The following is a 19,798-nucleotide window of genomic DNA, read 5'->3' on the forward strand; positions in this document are numbered from 1 at the left end:
TCTTTATACGTTGCTTCGTCGCCTACCTTTATCATTTACTTCGTTCTTCTGATAATTGTGTCGCCGTTCCCCACAGACGGCGCCAATGTTCCGTACTAGGGAGTTCTGACGTCGGAAACTGACAGAAAGTAAACCCTAGCAGAGTGCTAAAAATATCACAAAAGGAATATTCTCATTAAATGTTTGAAAGGTACTTTTTACAAGGGGTTGACCTTGATTGTTGACTTTTGTGTTCTGTTGACTTGTTTAGTTAACTTTGACTTGTGGTGGTTTACCTGAGTGTTATTTTGATTTTGAAATAATAATTCATGAGCATAATATGAGTAGATGAATGTAGTTTGATAAAATGAAAATAATTCTAATTAGTGTTATTTTCGAGATTATGAAGAGAAAAATAATTATTTGAATTATTTTGGATTTTAGTGATTCAATTAAATAGGTTTGTTCTCATTTTATATAGAGAAAAAATAGGATAAAACTGTTTTTGTTAAAATAATTTAAAAATTCCAAAAACATATGTTTGAAAATGTAATTCAGAGATTATCTTGAACCCTAGGAAATTTTGGAATTTATCAAGAGGTGTCAGTTTTAAATTTAGTTTTTGAGCAGATAAAATTGTTTTTATTTAAGAAATTAGGAGAAAAATAGAGCAGAGACAAATTTTGAACAAATTTTGAATTATATTCAGATGTCACAAATCTACTGGTGTGCTCTCTATCTTTCTGCCCAAGCTACTTTCTCCCTTTTAGGTCGGACCGCCACCTCTTTGTAAAGAGGAAGGTCTACGCGATCAAGTACAATTGTGCCTAATTAAGTGAAAAAGTCACTACAAGAATGTGCCGATTTAGCTTCGAAAAAAAGTGTCAGCCACGATACCAATGCTAAATTCAACTAATTTGCCTCGTTTAACCGACGCAAAGCTGACCCAAATAGATAAAAAAACTCGTTTGAACTTTGATTCGGTCAAGCTGATGCAACTTCGTGTGGGCTAAATATTCATTAGCTTCGGTTAAGGATAATGTTAAGTATATGGCACTTTTTTTTTTTTTGAACTTCAGTATATGGCACTTATGTGTACCGGCGGTCATGCGGTGAGTCGGTGACAATACTTTTTCCGGAGACTTCAAACATATTTATGTCAAGGACTTCAAACATAGTTAAATCTTTTATTTATTAACTTAGTTTGACATGCTCTGATAAGAGTCTAATGTGATGTAGGTTATATACCTCTACGATATCAGTGTGACTTATTCTCACGCTATATATAAACTCACAAAAAATCAACAAATCTCTGAGTGCTAAGAAATTGAACCCCCGCGGAATCCGTGCTTGTGGATGTCATTCGATCCCCCTCGTTTATGAGATATTTTGTTAAATGGCTTAGCTTCATCAATGGAACCACCATCAAATTAAAATGGTGGGACCTGATCTTTCAATCCCTTTACCCTCAAGTGAATGGCTCCAATTCAAAGAAAAGGTTATCAGAAAAGAATATACGGGATATGGACGATTAACACTTCATTCATAGCACAAATAACCTCTATCAACGATTAACACTTCATTCATAATACAAATAACCTCTATCAATTTTCATTTTTCATCCAGAGCATATGGTGCAGCTTCACCTTCACTTCACTAGCAATCTTTGTATAAACTTATCCAATGACTTCACTAGCAATCTTTGTATAAACTTATCCAATGACAGATGTATAATAACGGGGACAAAATTTTATTCAAAATGAAAAATTTACTGATTATTAGTTTAACCTACACAAGCTAGTAGAAATTTGAATATTTCTTTATGGTAACAAGCCAACCACATGATATAAACACTTTTTCGTCTTTGGTCAACAAAACACACTTCAACCTCCACATTAAAGAAGGGACCCGAACCAACGAAATAGGGCACATCGGGGAATGTTTAATGAAAAAACTTGAATCACAAACTAAAAGGGTGAACTAGAGCAAGTCAAAACAAACCAGGCTTAAGAAGAATGTGAACAAATATTAACAGGCTGCACCAGAGACCAACAGATTTGATTATGTAAGATTTAATGTCCTATAAATAAAATAACATTTACAACAAGCTTCCGGCGATCAAATTGTAGACTTAAAAAAAAAATAAACAAAAAATAACTATTCACTTTCAACATCCACAGAATAAATAAGCATAGTGACACCAAAATTATATTACTCACAAGCCAGTTTAGTGCCAAAGCTAGTTAAGCAAATGGCAAACGCCTGGAAGGCAGATAAGGGCTGCCTATAATCCATGGTAAAAATATCATCCCCTACTTTACCAAACTGAAGGAGAACCGTTTCCTCGTCTCCTTTCCCTCCAGGTTGGCTTTGGTCCACAGTAGCAACCAGCTGAAAGTTCTTCACTGATGCAACTGTCACACGACCATGGAAATTCAAGCACCAGCACTGCAAATGCTCATGCCACCTCGGAGCTTTATTCTTCAAGATTGTGTAGCCATGTTCTTTACTGTGCATCTTATTGCCATCCGGAGACATGCTATCTGGACTCTCACCCGCGGAGGAGACAGGACACTTCAGTGAGCAAACCATCCTCCTTGGACCTCTTGATTTCAAAAGGTTGAACTTGTAGGAGACCTGCCCCACCTCAAAGTTACCTGCAGGAACTTGAGGACTTATCTGTTTGCTGGCAAAACGACGGCTAGCCCTACCACTTGATGGTTTGGCACCACTATGGGGTGGTTGGCTGTCAAAAATTGTGAAGTTGGTACCAAGAAAATCCGAGCTGCAGCGAAATTTTATAGACTGAGTTGTCAATACTTGAGAGAAGAGGCAGACGATTGACTATACATACAATAAGATAGGTGTTCCTCATTCATGAATACATGAGATAAACGAACTGAGCAATGACAGATTTCAGCATGGGTGTTAATACAAGCAACAAAGTAATTGACAGAAATTGACATCAAAGAGTTTCGTATAGTATAGATAAGACTTACATAGTTTAAATTATGAGGATTTCAACAATATTATTCAGCTTTTGATGTACTGAAGAGGGCACACAATTCACAGTGGTTTTATGTAAGACCAACAAACAAACTGCAAATTAAGATCATCTGCTATGGTTGACTTCTGATTTTTTCAAATCAATCAACCTACTTCTATATCTTTTCTGGTGCAGCTTTGATCTTAAAAAAGAAGACCAAGATCAGGCAACCTATCTGCACCCTATTTCTATGATGAATAGTACTGAATGACTTTGAAGCACAAGCAAAAGGAACTATTTTCCTTTACTGCCACAAGCAAAGGTGTGATTTACTGTGGTGGTTCAGTTTTTTTTATTTCCTTTTTATTGAAGAAGGGATTTTTGATGCAAAATAAATAAACTGTAACTCATCAGACAGTTTTGTGATAGGGCGGAAGCAACGTTCAATTTCCCAACAGTGCAGCCAAAAAAAGAGAAAGTAATAGGGTTAAGTCAAACGAGCAAATGTACTAGCACTAAGCTTAAGTATTTCAAAAACACAAACCATCTCCAATGAAGATGAAGAGTAGACATATCTAACAAAAGTAGAAGATCTCACAACTCAACAAAAAGAAAAGAAAAAAAAAAGGAAGAAGAAACACAAGAATTTATCTTTCTTTTCTAAAAGGATATAATTTTACTTTATGTGGTAATAAAAATTTACCTTAACTTTCCAACATAAGCATTGCTTCCTTGGGATAAATCATCAGCATCAAGTGATATTATATACTCAGTATGGGTACCACACCTATATCTTCTAGCTGCTAACAGAAATTTCCCTTTATCTGTCAATGCTGGTAATTGGTGGGGGAAAGAGCGGAAAAAGAGGCATAAATTATCAGCATATCAAAGAAAATGTAAACGAGAATCATAAGTTGTGCACAATCAAGATCATATTACTTGAAATATTGAGAAAAGTAAACCTCAAACAACCATCATTCAATTGATTTAACTACCATAATAATTACATTGATTTATAACAAAACCCCAAATATTCTGATTTAAATATCTTAAAAGTCTCGCTGCTTTTCAACCAGAGGAAGATTAAATTTTGCCTCTACCAAACATACATTTACAATAAATAACATTGTAATCAATATTTTGGTAAAGAATTAGAGTTATATGGCTCTATTTGATTTCTCATGTGACAACCACATGACTGCTCCTATGAAGGGGTATCCATTGTACTACAGGCAAAGTGAAATGGCAAATGAACAAACCAATTGCTAACCTGTATCTCGATCAACCAGATCCTAGATACCTTCGTACCATTCATGCAATGTTACATATATGTCAAACAAAATGATATGTCGCGCATAAGTCAAACAGATAATACCAAATGAGTTATTTACCAGATTAACCTAGTAAGAACCATTTGATGTTCTTTCTTAGGAGAAAAACAAACACTCGAACACAAGTTCTATGAAATTTAAGATGGTAAAATGTAAGATCAAGATTTGGTCATGTGGTACAACTCTATGTTTTGATGATAACAAGTATTTATTTGTGGATGAACAACTATGATACTCTAATGTTTGTCTTGAGTGTTTTGACAAACAGGTTCTGATTCTAACACCAGAAGATATATTCGTCAGAAGTTCTGAAGATCAGAAGATCTGAGGATCAGAGGATCTGAAGATCAGAGGATCTGAAGATCAGAGGATCTGAAGATCTGAAGATCAGAGGATCAGAAGATCTGAAGACCAGAAGCTCTGAGGGACCAGAGGCTCTGAAGGTTCAGAAGCTCTGAAGGTCCAGAAGCAGAAGTTACGAAGGTCAGAGGATCCAAGCATCCCTCTAACTCTGATCACCAAGCTTCACAAGTTCCAACACGAAGCATAACTCTGATCAGAAGTCATTGGTTAAAGGCAAATGTCTCTATCAAGAAGTACAAGAGCAGTGTACTATTCTGAAATGCCTACCTACCAAGGTTCAGCCACAGCAGGTTCTGGAAGTTCCAGAAATGCCCTCCAACGGTCATATTCTCTTAACAGAAATATCCTTTGCACCTTGGACTATAAAAGGCTGAAGAAAAGAAGAAAGCAAAAGTGAGAGAAAACAAAGAGCTGCAATACAAGAAAAGATTCAAGCCTCTACTTTCTTCATCTGTTCTTATTTAGTTTACACTCAGCTTATTTAGAAGCAAACCTTTGTAAACACCAACCTCAAACAGTTGTTTGATTTTCCTTAAGGGATCGGGTAGGTCAGTATCCTTAAGAAGACTAAGAGAGTGAATCTTAGTGGTGATTCCTTTAGGAGATCAAGGTTGATCGGATCCTAGAGAAGACTAAGAAAGTGAATCTTAGTGTGAGCTAAGTCAGTGTATTGTTAGTCACTTGTAGGTTTCAAGTGCAGTTGTAACTATTATCTGATTAGTGGATTGCCTTCATTCTAAGAAGGAAGAAATCACCTTAACGGGTGGACTGGATTAGCTTGAGGGATTTATCAAGTGAACCAGGATAAAATACTTGTGTGCTTCTCTCTTCTCTCTATCTTTATCCGCTGCACCATCTATCTTAGAGAAACCGAAAAGATTTACTTTAAATCTTAAGGGGAAAGTTTTTATATTGAAAACGCTATTCAACCCCCCCCTTCTAGTCGTTTTTCACACCTTCAATTGGTATCAGAGCGCAAGTTCTGATTACCACACTTAACAGTGTTCAGTAGATCCGGGCCAGTGTGAAAAACTCATGGATTCCACCACTACTACAAGCAAATATCAATATAGTGCAAGACCACCTATCTTTGATGGTCAGAGATTTGATTTCTGGAAAGACAGAATCAAAAGCTTCTTTCTTGGCTTTGATCCTGATCTTTGGGATTTTGTTGTTGATGGCTACACCCCTCCTGTCGATGAACATGGTGTAAAGATCCCAAGGGAGAAGATGAGTGAAGATCAAAAGAAGGAGTTCAGAGATCATCACCGATCAAGAGCTATTATGCAAAGTGCCATTTCATATGAAGAATATGAGAAAATTACTGATCGTGATTCCGCCAAGGGCATCTTTGAATCCTTGAAGATGTCTCATGAAGGAAACAAGAAAGTGAAAGAATCAAAGGCACTGTCTTTGATCCAGAAATATGAATCCTTCCAAATGGAACCTGACGAATCCATTGAGGATATGTTTTCCAGATTCCAGTTGATTATTGCTGGAATAAGACCCCTCAGCAATAGCTACACCACTGCGGATCATGTCATGAGGATCCTTAGAGGTCTTCCTGAAAGCTGGATGCCTTTGATAACTTCCTTGGAGCTAACTAGAGATGTTGAGCAGATGAGTTTGGAAGAACTCATAAGCATACTGAAGTGTCATGAACTAAAGCGTGCTGAACATCAGGATCAGAAGAAGAAGTCTATAGCCTTGAAATCCAAATCTGAAAAGGTTAAGGCTCTCCAAGCAGAAGCAGAAGAATCTGAAGAAGCCTCTGAAGATTCTGATGAAGATGAGCTGACTCTGATATCCAGAAAGCTCAACTGCATCTGGAAGCACAGGAGGAGCAAATTCAAAGGCTCATCAAAGGACAAAAAGTCAAAGAAGCATTTCAAGATCAAGAAGAGTCTGATGGTGACTTTTGATGACTCAGCATCAGAAGGAGATCCTAACTCAGACGATGAAAATGAGGTATTCGCTTCTTTCTCAACCTCTGAACTGAAACATGCATTGTCTGATATCATGGATAAGTATAACTCCTTATTGTCTAAGCATAAGAAGCTGAAAAAGAACTTATCTGCTGTTTCCAAAACTCCTTCCGAACATGAGAAAATTATTTCTGATTTGAAAAATGATAATCATGCTTTGATCAATTCTAACTCTGTGCTTAAGAACCAGATTGCTAAGTTAGAAGAAATTGTTGCTTGTGATGCCTCTGATTGTAGAAATGAATCTAAGTATGAAAAGTCTTTTCAAAGATTCCTGGCTAAAAGCGTAGACAGAAGCTTAATGGCTTCAATGATCTATGGCGTAAGCAGAAATGGAATATATGGCATTGGTTATTCTAAACCTTCTGAAGTTGCTCCATTATCTCTTAAGAAAGGAATTTTCTCTATGTCAAAATATCATGCTCAAATTCCTTTATATTATCCTGTTGAAAGACCCAAAGTTGTCAGAACTTCTGGGCTAACTAACAAGAAAGGACCCAGAAAGTGGGTACCTAGGGATAAGATTATATATGTTGCAGGTATCTTCAATAGGTCCATCGAAACTCCAACCATGGAACCTGGACAGTGGATGCAAGCAACACATGACGGGAGAAAGGCATATGTCCCAAGATCCAAAACTTGAACCTGAAGGTGAAGTTAATCTTGGAGGCATCAGTAGAGTAAGATTTGGTCAAGTCAAAGCTAGCTGAAAAAGCTTGTAGAGATGAGCATGACTGTTTCAGATAGAAACAAAGACTCAGAACTTGTCAAACCAGAAGCAACAACATCAGAAGATGCTACTACAACTTCTGACTTGCGTCATCAGAAGAAGAGTAGGTTCCTAGCTTCTCATTCTGAAGTATCTGAAGATGAAATTTTGTCCAGAATGGAGATGTCACCAGAACCACACTTCTGCTCTCATCAGAAGATACACTAATCAGAAGCCAAGTATCCCTTGGTATTCCTTCTGAGGGGGAGTATTTCGTCTTATGCTCTTACTATTTATTTTCCACCTTCATTCTTTTTGCTTATGACAAAAAGGGGGAGAACTTATAGTATCTTGACAACTCCTATATTATTTAGCTCAGAATCTAGATATTACTAACGTTGATATTAAGTACTAGATTCAGGGGGAGCTTAGCTTAGAATCAAGCACGAGTCTTGGATTCAGAAGGAGCAAGAAAAACTATACACATCAGGATAAGTTTTAGCTCTGATACCTTATACTCTGAGTGTATTCAGTTTATTTGTTTAGAGTTGTTCATCAAAATACATGGTTTTGTCATCATCAAAAAGGGGGAGATTGTAAGATCAAGATTTGGTCATGTGGTACAACTCTATGTTTTGATGATAACAAGTATTTATTTGTGGATGAACAACTATGATACTCTAATGTTTGTCTTGAGTGTTTTGACAAACAGGTTCTGATTCTGACACCAGAAGATATATTCGTCAGAAGTTCTGAAGATCAGAAGATCTGAGGATCAGAGGATCTGAAGATCAGAGGATCTGAAGATCAGAGGATCTGAGGATCAGAGGATCAGAGGATCAGAAGATCAGAGGATCAGAAGATCTGAGGATCAGAAGATCTGAAGACCAGAAGCTCTGAGGGACCAGAGGCTCTGAAGGTTCAGAAGCTCTGAAGGTCCAGAAGCAGAAGTTACGAAGGTCAGAGGATCCAAGCATCCCTCTAACTCTGATCACCAAGCTTCACAAGTTCCAACACGAAGCATAACTCTGATCAGAAGTCATTGGTTAAAGGCAAATGTCTCTATCAAGAAGTACAAGAGCAGTGTACTATTCTGAAATGCCTACCTACCAAGGTTCAGCCACAGCAGGTTCTGGAAGTTCCAGAAATGCCCTCCAACGGTCATATTCTCTCAACAGAAATATCCTTTGCACCTTGGACTATAAAAGGCTGAAGAAAAGAAGAAAGCAAAAGTGAGAGAAAACAAAGAGCTGCAATACAAGAAAAGATTCAAGCCTCTACTTTCTTCATCTGTTCTTATTTAGTTTACACTCAGCTTATTTACAAGCAAACCATTGTAAACACCAACCTCAAACAGTTGTTTAATTTTCCTTAAGGGACCGGGTAGGTCAGTATCCTTAAGAAGACTAAGAGAGTGAATCTTAGTGGTGATTCCTTTAGAAGATCAAGGTTGATCGGATCCTAGAGAAGACTAAGAGAGTGAATCTTAGTTGAGCTAAGTCAGTGTATTGTTAGTCACTTGTAGGTTTCAAGTGCAGTTGTAACTATTATCTGATTAGTGGATTGCCTTCATTCTAAGAAGGAAGAAATCACCTTAACGGGTGGACTGGATTAGCTTGAGGGATTTATCAAGTGAACCAGGATAAAATACTTGTGTGCTTCTCTCTTCTCTCTATCTTTATCCGCTGCACCATCTATCTTAGAGAAACCGAAAAGATTTACTTTAAATCTTAAGGGGAAAGTTTTTATATTGAAAACGCTATTCAACCCCCCCCTTCTAGTCGTTTTTCACACCTTCATAAAAGACCAGGGTTCTAGAACTAATCAACTACAGAGCCCATGCTTTTGCGCAAAATAATCAATATAACTCCCAACACAAGAATCTGGATTCAAGCAGGCTTGTCAATCCCAGAGAGGGGAGCATAGCAGCGCCCAAGTACAACCAACAAATAACCCTAATTCGTGTAACATAGATATAGCGCCGCCATGGCTGTGATTCTGGCTCCATTCACTCCCGCGACCACCGCCATGGCCATCTACGTCGCTATGGCAGTCGTCGTCGCGGGGAAGCACCATTCCTCCCTGCACATCCATGAAAGCGCTGCTTCAGCGCGCTATTCACAAGCCAGGATTCAAGCAGCTTTGAATAACTCCTATTCTTCTATAACTGTAAGTCCCTTTTAAAGAAATGAAACTCCACCAAGGAAGACAAAGATGAGTCCTTAGCCGCCCATGATCTCCCTCTAACATGTTAATGAAATTGTTCTTTCAATAGATTAAAAAGAATGAAATGAATGCATATCTCCCACATTCCACTTCCACAAGCATACGACAAGTCATATGCCCTTCCACTTCTATCCATAAAACAATCCTTTGATTTGTGTTCATAAACATACATATTATTGAAAGATTTCAAATCATTTTGCTTCTCTTTTCCTATTATAGAAAATCAAACTAGTTGAGATGAGTAGAGTCAACAAAGAAGGTTTTAGAAGTTTGACATTGGACTTTCTCCGGTCAACCAAGTGGCAAGAATTATGTTGATTGACAAATATATTTACTTTACATTCAGAAATATATATCAGTCACTTCACATGTTGTCAAACTACAAACTCCTTCAAACTTAGCGCTTTTGATACGCAAAAGTAAAGCTTGAGTTACGCACTTGACAAATAAGATGGAGCCGAGCTCTAGCCTCTAGTCTATACATGAGATTGTTCAACTCTGACCATAATTCATTTTCATCCTCTCTAAAACAGTAAAAACAAGCATTTTACCAAAATAATACTTACGTACATGATGTAAGAGCAAGATAGAGATAAAACGTTGAGGTCTTCTTGTTCCGCTTTATAAGACATTGGTGGGGATCACTTGGCCCTGGCTGAAAGTCATCAAAACATAAAGATTGTCAAACCCCAACAACAACAGGAACAACAACAATGACAGAAGCCTTATCCCACTAAGTGAGGTCAGCTATATAGATCACACTACGCCATTGAACTCGATCAAAAACTAAATCATGACGGAAAAGATTGTCAAACCCCAATTCTGGTAAATTCAATATTGCCTTATTCACTAAACTTTAGACAATTAATAGCCATAAGTGGAACAAAATGTTGGTCCTAATTTAATATGCCTTGCTCAACACGAATTAGTCAATTAATAGCAATCGAAGGAACAAAATGTTCGTTAAAATAACAATGACAATGAAACCATTACAAGAGAAGAAAAAACCCATGACAATATCCGTTATTGATTAAAACATAACAAAGACAAAATTATTTATTTAATGGCGGAAGACTTGGACAATGTTAGTAGAGCTAAGATAAGCTGTGCGTAAAAGTAAACTTCTGATGCTAAAAATTAGTCCATGTTTGGTTGCACGTTTGGAATCTACATAAAACCACAAAATCACGTCAACTGATAAGCTACTACACTAACGAGCTTTGAAGTGTGTACGCAAAACATCCAAATATGCACTTGATGAACCATCCAATTGTTTGTGCACTGCGAACAACCATAATTACCAATCGGATACCCCCCACATGCACACCCACAATGGATCAGTATTACCAATTCTCACATCTTCTCTATTTCACACACAATTAAAACTTCAATAAACCAATAATACCTTACCTAAAAGTCTTAATCAACGTTTCTACACTACAAAAATCAATTTCCGGGGAACAACTTCGAACCAATAACGCGCTAATCTGAATTTAAGAAATAATCAAATCGCGGTGACGGCTTATGCAAAGATCCCAAATCTATCACTGCTGGTCCTCACAACAAAACGCAATTCACCCCTCACCAATAAACCCAATTACTACCTAAACTTATTCAATCTTCTAATCACATCTTAAACAAACAAAATCTTAATCCCACAAATATTTCGAAGTAACAAAATTGATAGATTACCACAACTACCATCAAAACAAAACATAATCAATCAAAAACGCGATTCTGAAATAAAAAATGCCTAAATCGATTTTGAGAAGCAGCACCTGTTTAAGGCAAGAAGGGAAAGTGATTTTGCCGTTGTGAGAAGGAGACCGAACGATCTCGCGAGTCATGTCTCTCCAGCGCTTGCAAACGCAGGCGCAAGCGACGACGTTTTGGCGGTGCGGCCAGTGGTCCTCGGCGGCGTCGACGCGGCGAATGATTTCCCCGAGAAGCTCCGGCAACATGGTGGACCACGCATTGGCCTCCTCGGCGGCGCCGCCGCCGTGGAGGTCCTCGTCGGCGGTGTCGATTGATCGGACTTCCGGGAAGGATCTGGAGAATTTGCGAGAACGGAAAACGTTCCTCAGCGACATGGCTGGGTAACGGTTCTATAACTTAGGGTTCATCACAGAGAGAGAGAGAGAGAGAGTTAACGAGTGAGAAGGAAGAAAAGGAAGAAGGGGCGGTGATGAGGGAATGGTAAAGTGACGCGCGGGTGAGAGGAGAAGGATGTGGGGTGGTGAATGACAGGTGCGTGAGGTTAGCGAGTGTGGGTTGAAAAGGTTGTGATTTGACTTGGTCAGCGCTGTATTTACTACCTCTATTCTCTTTCTCTTTGACTGGTAGTCATACAAGTTGTCACGTTGTTGTAATTGAAAATTCCACATTTTTTTCCGATTTTTCTTTATTTTCTTTTTTCTTTTACGCACTTTAAAAATTAAAAGAGGAATGAATCACAAATATGAAATCATGATATATATATATAATATTATTATATGATATATTGATATACTTTTTTGAAAAATTGATTGCATATCCTATTCTTTCTTTTTTCTTTTTTTTGAAACTATATCATATTCTATACTATATTATCATCACTATCAATATATATTATTAACAAGTTAGATCACCTCCTGTTTTGCTTGGACATTGATTTGGAGGACTTATTATTCAGTAACGGACTCAAAGGTACTTTCAGGTCCTAACTTATTCTTCTTGCACTTGCTTCTTGAGAAACGTATAAATTAGAGGACTCTGGATTGCAAGCTCCTAGAGAGGTTAGCTTTTTAAAATTATTTATGGCTGAAGCTATTTTTGGTTACTTTGAATTTGACATGAAAACACCATAGCCAAATAAACAGATTCTGGCTTTTTAAGATATTGAGGACCAGTTTTGTCGTCAGAAAGAAGAACCGGTGGCTGGGTCTATTGTTCTGATGATGAATGTAGATTAGCTGTTTGAGCATAAAGGTGGGATTTGGCAAATTTGTGCTGGTGGAATTTATAAGGTAACTGAATTTGCTTTTGTTGAATTATTGTATTGCACCTTAAATTTATTTCCAAAACAAATCTATCTTTGCTAACTTAAAAATTTTAAATCTGAGAAACTTTTAAATAAAATTTTAAAAGATTTATTATATTAATCTAAGATTTACCTAGATTACTCTTTACTAATACTGCATCAGTCATCTTCTCTATATATACCTGTCAAACCCTCATCCTAAATCATCTCTTCTCCTTTTGTCAAATTGCACTTTTAGCTTTTTGACGTTGTTCCTTAACCTGAAACTTGCGATGGCCAATTCTCTTGCACTAAGTTTCAAATAAGATGATATCTCAGAAATCAACGCTTCCAAAGATACATGGTCAGTTGTTGCTACGCCCATCCGGTTGTGGGTAGTCCCCAGCTTCTCTTGGAAGAAATTGCCCTACTCCATGAAATTATGCTTATGGATGCTAAGGTATCAATAAGTTCTTGATTTCTGTTTATTTTATTTTACCTTCATTGAGCATTCAAATCTTAATATTTTGTTAAATTAATAACAAGGCTGTAAGATCCACGCTTTTGTAAGACAGTCTCTAATTTACAAGTTCCAACCTTTACTTAACAAGGAGCGCGTTTCAGTGTGATACTTCTTTGCGGTTGGTTATAAACTTGTCAATCAACATGAGCCCTTACTCTTTTATGCCTTTATCTGATGTGGCATTCAACAACCATGATTCATCATATTTAATAGGTATGTGTAGTCACTTTTTTTTTTTAATCTATGTTATTCGTGTTTTGCAATCCACTATTGACTTATTTTAATTAAAAATTGTTTTTATTCTAGATGTGATTGGTATTTTAACTGGATAAACCAAAGAACTAGAATTTGAAAAGGATGGTAAAAAAAAAGATGACCATTGAGATTGAATAAGATGGGTATGACACTGTATGTTTTAAAATTTTTACCTAGATTCCCAATTGATTTAATGTTTCTGGTTTAATGATTATTGTTCAGGGTTAAAATGGAATGCGTTTTTTTCGGCAACTATGCCACAGAGGTGTTGGGCCATTTAACTGTTTGAGACAAGACCAATGTTGTTGTTGTCATTCAGTTCGCAAATATTAAGTCATTCAAAGGTAAATTTTCCTTCTTTTTAAGTTTCCTTTTCTATTGTTGTCTGTTGATTAAAGTCTGATTTTTTTACTGCAATTATTATGATTAGGGAAAATAAGTTTACAAAACGCGTATGGATCAACAAACGATGTTGAGGGCGCCAACTTGCTCCGACAAAAGTGGGTTCTTTTTCTTTTATGTTTTCACTATATGCAATTAGTTTAATAAACAAATCTGAATTATAACATAGATGAATTATTTGTTTTTTGAGGTTCATGACCGTGCTGCTCAGGTCCTGAGGCAGCTTCCAAATTCTCGAAAGGTATCAGTTTTTGATGATTTCTTGAAAAGGAATTGGCGGCAGACAATTGAGCAAATTAAGGATCTGTCTGAGGTATTTATCTCCTACATGTTTTTAATTCCTACCTTGCGAGTCCTACACATGCAGTGATCATAATGCCCTTTGAACTATTTTTTTATAGAAAACAATTTGCATCGTGTTAACCACAATAAAGATTTTTACAGAAGGTTATGAACGGTGGTACCCTGCCTGCAAATGTACTAAGAAGGTTTACCCTGCTGATGGGATGTATTTTTGCGAGTCATGTAACCGCCATGTGTTATCCACTACTCCTAGGTTCAAACTGCAAGCCCATGTTATGGATGAGAAGAACACAACGACCTTTGTAATCTTTGATCAGGAAGCTTCTGCTGTGCTCAATACATCATGTGCTGATTTAGTTGATGCTTCAAGCAAGGTCATTTATAATTTACATATTTCTTATACATGGAAACTTTATTTTGTGACTATGTGAATGGAGTTTGAAGATTATGTTTGCTCAGTTTTAGAACCCTGGAGATTCCATGCTCCCTCCAGAAATCATGACTTTGATTGACTGGACCTTTTTGTTCAAGATTGAAGTCGACAATAGAGCTAACTCCCGGTTCCAACCTTCATATCGTATGAAGAAAATTTGTGTTGATCATGAAATTATTTCCAATTTGCTTGCTGCCAACCCCCCTGCGGCGGCAGGTCCTTACCTACTACTAACTACCCCTATTTCGAATGAAAATGTTGCATCATCTTCTTCTGATTTGGCTACAGCTTCCTAGTGTTGAGAGAGAGTATTGGAGTTATGATATACCCCATGTAGATAGGATGAACATTCTGAGGTTGACGCAGAATGGTTCACCTCTGAGTTTTTAAACGATGTTCAATGCTCGAGAATTCCAAACCACATACTAATATTGAAAGTTGGAGTTCCGATCATGCTTCTTCAAAACATAGACCAAATCAGAAGAAGATGCTGCAGCCTTCTCATTCGAAGTAGGTGTAGTTAGTAGTAGGTAAGGACATACCTTCGAAGGGGGAAATTGGAAATAATTTCAGGATCAACACAAATTTTCTTCACACGATATGAAGGTTCGAACCGGGAGTTAGCTCTGTTGTCGACTTCAATCTTGAACAAAAAGGTCATGTCAATCAAAGTCATGATTTCTAGAGGGAGCATGGAATCTCCAGGGTTCTAAAAATGAGCAAACATAATCTTCAGACTCCATTCACATAGTCACAAAATAAAGTTTCCATGTATAAGAAATATGTAAATTATAAATGACTTTGCTTGAAGCATCAACTAGATCAGCACATGATGTATTGAGCACAATAGAAGCTTCTTGATCAAAGATTACAAAGGTTGTTGTGTCCTTCTCATACATAACACGGGCTTGCAGTTTGAACCTAGGAGCAGTGGATAACACATGGCGGTTACATGACTCGCAAAAATACTTCCCATCAGCAGGGTAAACCTTCTTAGTACATTTGTAGGCTAGGTACCACCATTCAGAACCTTTTGTAAAAAACTTTATTGTGCTTAACACGATGCAAATTGTTTTCTATAAAAAGAATAGTTCAAAGGGAATTAGGATCAGTGCATGTGTAGGACTCGCAAGGTAGGAATTAAAAACATGTAGGAGATAAATACCTCAGACAGATCCTTAATTTGCTAAATTTTCTTCTCCCAATTCCTTTTGAAAAATCATCAAAAACTGATACCTTTCTAGAATTTGGAAGCTGGCTCAGGACCTTAGCAGCACGGTCATGAACCTCAAAAAACATGTAATTCATCTATGTTTTAATTCAGATTTGTTTATTACACTAATTGCGTATAGTGAAAACTTAAAAGAAAAAGAACTCACTTTTGTCGGAGCAAGTTGGCGCCCTCAACATCGTTTGTTGATCCATACGCGTTTTGTAAGCTTGTTTTCCCTAATCATAATAATTGCAGTAAAAAAATCAGACTTTAATCAACAGACAACAATAGAAAAGGAAACTTAAAAAGAAGGAAAATTTACCTTTGAATGACTTAATCTTTGCGAACTGAATGACAACAACAACATTGGTCTTGTCTCCAACAGCTAAATGTCCCAACACCTCTGCAACATAGTTGCTGAAAATGGGGGGGGGGTTGGCCGCAAGGAAATTGGAGGGAGCATGGAGGAAATTGGAGGGAGCAAGGAGGTTATCGTCAAAAGGGGGTTGGCAGCAAGGAAATTGGAAATAATTTCAAGATCAACACAAATTTTCTTCACACGATATGAAGGTTCAAACCGGGAGTTAGCTCTATTGTCGACTTCAATCTTGAACAAAAAGATCCGGTCAATCAAAGTCATGATTTCTGGATGGAGCATGGAATCTCCAGGGTTCTAAAAATGAGCAAACATAATCTTCAGACTCCATTCACATAGTCACAAAATAAAATTTTCATGTATAAGAAATATGTAAATTATAAATGACCTTGCTTGAAGCATCAACTAAATCAGCACAAGATATATTCAGCTGGTTTGTGTAATGGAATCCGGTTGAGAGTCACTCATCTTACTCAATATACAATTGTTGCAACTGTTTTATCAGGAATCAAGTTGGGTAAAACAGAATACATTCCAAGGATAACCTTAACACCTTCTGACTCTGGTCTTCCCTTCAAATTCTCTCGAAGGCAATTCCCGGTGACTTTATGTTTCGCAATGACTATAAACAAGAGTCAGGGTCAGTCACTTTCTCATGTGAGTTTGTACCTTCCGAGGCATGTATGTCGCTCTCTCAAGGGTAAAATCTAGAAAAGGACTGAAGGTCCTCATTGTAGATGAACAAGAGGTAGTTTCAAACTCCACGCGCAATGTTGTCTACCAAGAAGTTTTTGAGAACATATGAGTGGAAACGAACACGCATAATTGTGTTCACTGTAGATTAACTCATTTGTTGTTTATTAGCCACCATTAAACCATCCCCTTATATGTTTTGCAGTATTTGAGATTTCGTTAACCAATCTTTTTATTAGTTAATCAATTGCACGAATTTCAATCTATGCAACAAGAGTTTCAATTTAAGACTTTTTGACCACATTGCTTAGCATTTCAAACTCTTCTATTTCATCTGTTGTTTAATATGTTGGTAATTCCTTATATCTATGATTTGTGCTATTGTCTTCATGTTCATGACGAATGTCAAACGAGTTCATGTTGATCTGGATCAGGCTTAGAAGAGAAGTCATTTTGTTCACTTTACTTCGCATTTCAGACTTGTTCTAGGAATGAACATTAAAGAGAGGGATAGTACCTACAGAGTGGAAGAATGTGCTAGAGGGAGAAAGAGAATGAGAGAGAGAGTGCTGAATTTCATGTGTTATTTGATAAAATGAGCTCAAAGTCCCTTACATTTGGTAATTACCTCCTATTTATAGAGCTTGGGCACTACCTATTGGGCCAATTGGGCCTCTGAATTTGGGGCCCAACTTAAGGCCAGGCTTTCGCCCTTGGGCGGGCTGAACCCTGGGCTTCGCCCCTCTAGGGGCTCGCCCAGTCCACTAGTCCACAAGACACCGAGCTCGAAGTATGAGGGCTAAGTGTGTCTTTTAAATGCTTTTACATGCATCCTATGGTGTGCTGGAATCTAAGCTGCCAACATGGCTTGAGGGAAAAAAGAAGAAAACTACGTCGCCGACATGGCGTAAGCGAAAGGAAACAAGCATCTTTAGTCGTCCAGTCCACTGGTCTTGGCGAGCAACCCAAACCGGCAAGTCCACAAGTCCACAGGCGGCGGGAACGATCGCTTTGTACTGACGATTAGTTGGAGTAAGCGAGCGTCTTTCGTCGGCGAGCTAGGCGGCAGGCGTTAATCATGTACTGATCATTCGGGTGTTGGCTGGCGATGCCCTTGGCAGGCGGCTAAACTTCATTGGCGACATCTCTTGTTAGGCGATGGCGTTTAGTCTACATGGTGGCGAGGCCTTTCGCGCTTTCCCTTATTTCAAAAACCTTTCAAATCTCTAACTGCACCATGTGATACGTCAGTTACGTCAGTTTCCCCCTTTCTCCGCAACCGTCACCTCACTCCTCATAACTGTCCAATCATGCGTAGTAACTCCTCATCACACGCGTCCCACTTCCCAAAAGCCATAATGACTTCCAACCTTCCACACGCGTCCACCATGCGTCACCCTTCCAACTTCCTCCCTTTGCCTATAAAAACCCTTCTTCCTTACAATCATCCCTTTCCGAAACCTCTCTTTACTTCTCTTATCGCTTACCAAGCTCCTTCTTCCAACTTCCGCTCTGGCGCCGTCGCCTTTCACCCTTTCCGCTACCCACTCTTCACATCCTTACCCGGTGAGTCCTCGTTCCCTTATCTCTGCATCTTATCTCTACTTGTCTTTTCCTTTTCCTCATTTAATTGTCAAAGATGGCTTCAAACCCTAACTCCCCTAATCACACCTCTTCTTCTTCTGAGAGTAACCCTGACTCTACCGCAGCCGGCGGCCTCCGTTTAGAGGTCCCGGAAATCCCCCATAACCGATTGAGAACTTTCGCGACCCTGCCCCTTCCAGTCCAGAGAGCACCCTCCCACGAAGCTATAGACCAACCCTCCGTTTTCCAGGATAGGGAGCTTATCGTGGAATTCGTGAGTAACCTTGGTGGTTTGTCTGACGATGATGAAATAAACGACAAACTCAGGATTTGGCCCTGCAGCGTTGAGGACCGCCCCTGGCTTCATAGGATCGACAGCGATGTGAAGAGATCCCATTTTTTCTTTGCATATGAGTATATGTTTGGCGAGCTTGGAGTCAGGCTTCCCTTTTCGCCCTTCGTTCAAGCCGTTCTCCGTGATATCAACGCGGCTCCTTGTCAACTCCACCCCAACGCCTGGGCCTTCATCCGGTGCTTCGAAATCTTGTGCGCCGCTGTTGGCACCGCCCCATCTCCCACCAGCTTCTTCTACCTTTACGATGTTGACTCCAAGTCCATCAAAAATAGAGGATGGATCTCTTTAATGGCCCGAGCCGGCCGTAAGTGCTTGAACCCTCACAAGAGTAACGCATAGTCCTCCTTCGCCCGGAGATACTTCCGCGTGGCGGTTCACCCCGCCTATCCTGAGGCCTTTACCCTTAGGGACGGGACTGCCCTTTTTCCCCTCTACTGGACGGAGAAGCCCAATGGGATTACCGACCCTTCAGAAGAATCTTTGTCTGTCAACGACAAAGCCTTTTTGAATCTCCTCGCCCCGCTTCCTATTCTTGACTGCGCAACAGTCCTTGAGGGCGCTCGCTTCTCAAGGACACCCAAATACTTAGGTCACTTATAGTTTATTTTTATCATCGCCATTTCTCTTTCGTTTTTTCATCATCATTTTCTTTCTTACCCCTTATGTTGCTACTGACCCCTTTTTTCTTATTTATTGTTGCAGAAGATATGAACTTCACCAACGCCGAGCTCCTGAAAGCTCGTGAGAGAAAAATGGCCCGTTTCTCTCCAAAGTTCAACACTGAGGGCGACGGGAAAAAACGGGGCGGTGCTGAGAACTAAACCGAGGGCGCTCAGGCCTCCAAGAGGAGGAGATTAGTCAAAGTCTCCTCCAACCCCGGCGCTCAACCTACCGTTGCCGCTGTGTCCAAAGGCAAGAATGTTGCCGCCACTGCTACCATTGCAAGCTCCAAGTCTCCGACTGGCGGGACGAGCCAACTCCCTGCCGCCAAAGCTTCCGCCGCCACGGCCACCAAGTCTGCCACTGTCACAGGTCCTAATTCTGCTACCGCTGGTACAACCACCGTTGCCGCCTCTAAGTCCAC

At 38.9% G+C, this 19,798-nt stretch overlaps 2 protein-coding genes across 2 annotated transcripts; one reads left to right on the forward strand and one right to left on the reverse strand.

Moving 5' to 3' along the window:
* Positions 1-1,997: 1,997 nt before the first annotated feature.
* On the reverse strand, positions 1,998-11,752 carry LOC130745850 (tubby-like F-box protein 7). The gene is made up of 4 exons (XM_057598254.1): positions 11,358-11,752; positions 10,150-10,234; positions 3,669-3,798; positions 1,998-2,764 (listed from the first exon to the last, which is right to left on the reverse strand). Exons 1-4 carry the CDS (start codon positions 11,667-11,669, stop codon positions 2,191-2,193), a joined length of 1,101 nt encoding a protein of 366 aa, XP_057454237.1. The 5' UTR covers positions 11,670-11,752; the 3' UTR covers positions 1,998-2,190.
* Positions 11,753-13,926: 2,174 nt separating this feature from the next.
* On the forward strand, positions 13,927-14,789 carry LOC130743756 (uncharacterized). Its single transcript, XM_057595986.1, has 3 exons — positions 13,927-14,070; positions 14,159-14,434; positions 14,526-14,789. Exons 1-3 carry the CDS (start codon positions 13,927-13,929, stop codon positions 14,787-14,789), a joined length of 684 nt encoding a protein of 227 aa, XP_057451969.1.
* The last annotated feature ends 5,009 nt before the right edge of the window (positions 14,790-19,798 follow it).

Source organism: Lotus japonicus, chromosome 3, assembly GCF_012489685.1.
Source record: "Lotus japonicus ecotype B-129 chromosome 3, LjGifu_v1.2".
Classification (NCBI taxonomy): Eukaryota; Viridiplantae; Streptophyta; class Magnoliopsida; order Fabales; family Fabaceae; genus Lotus; species Lotus japonicus.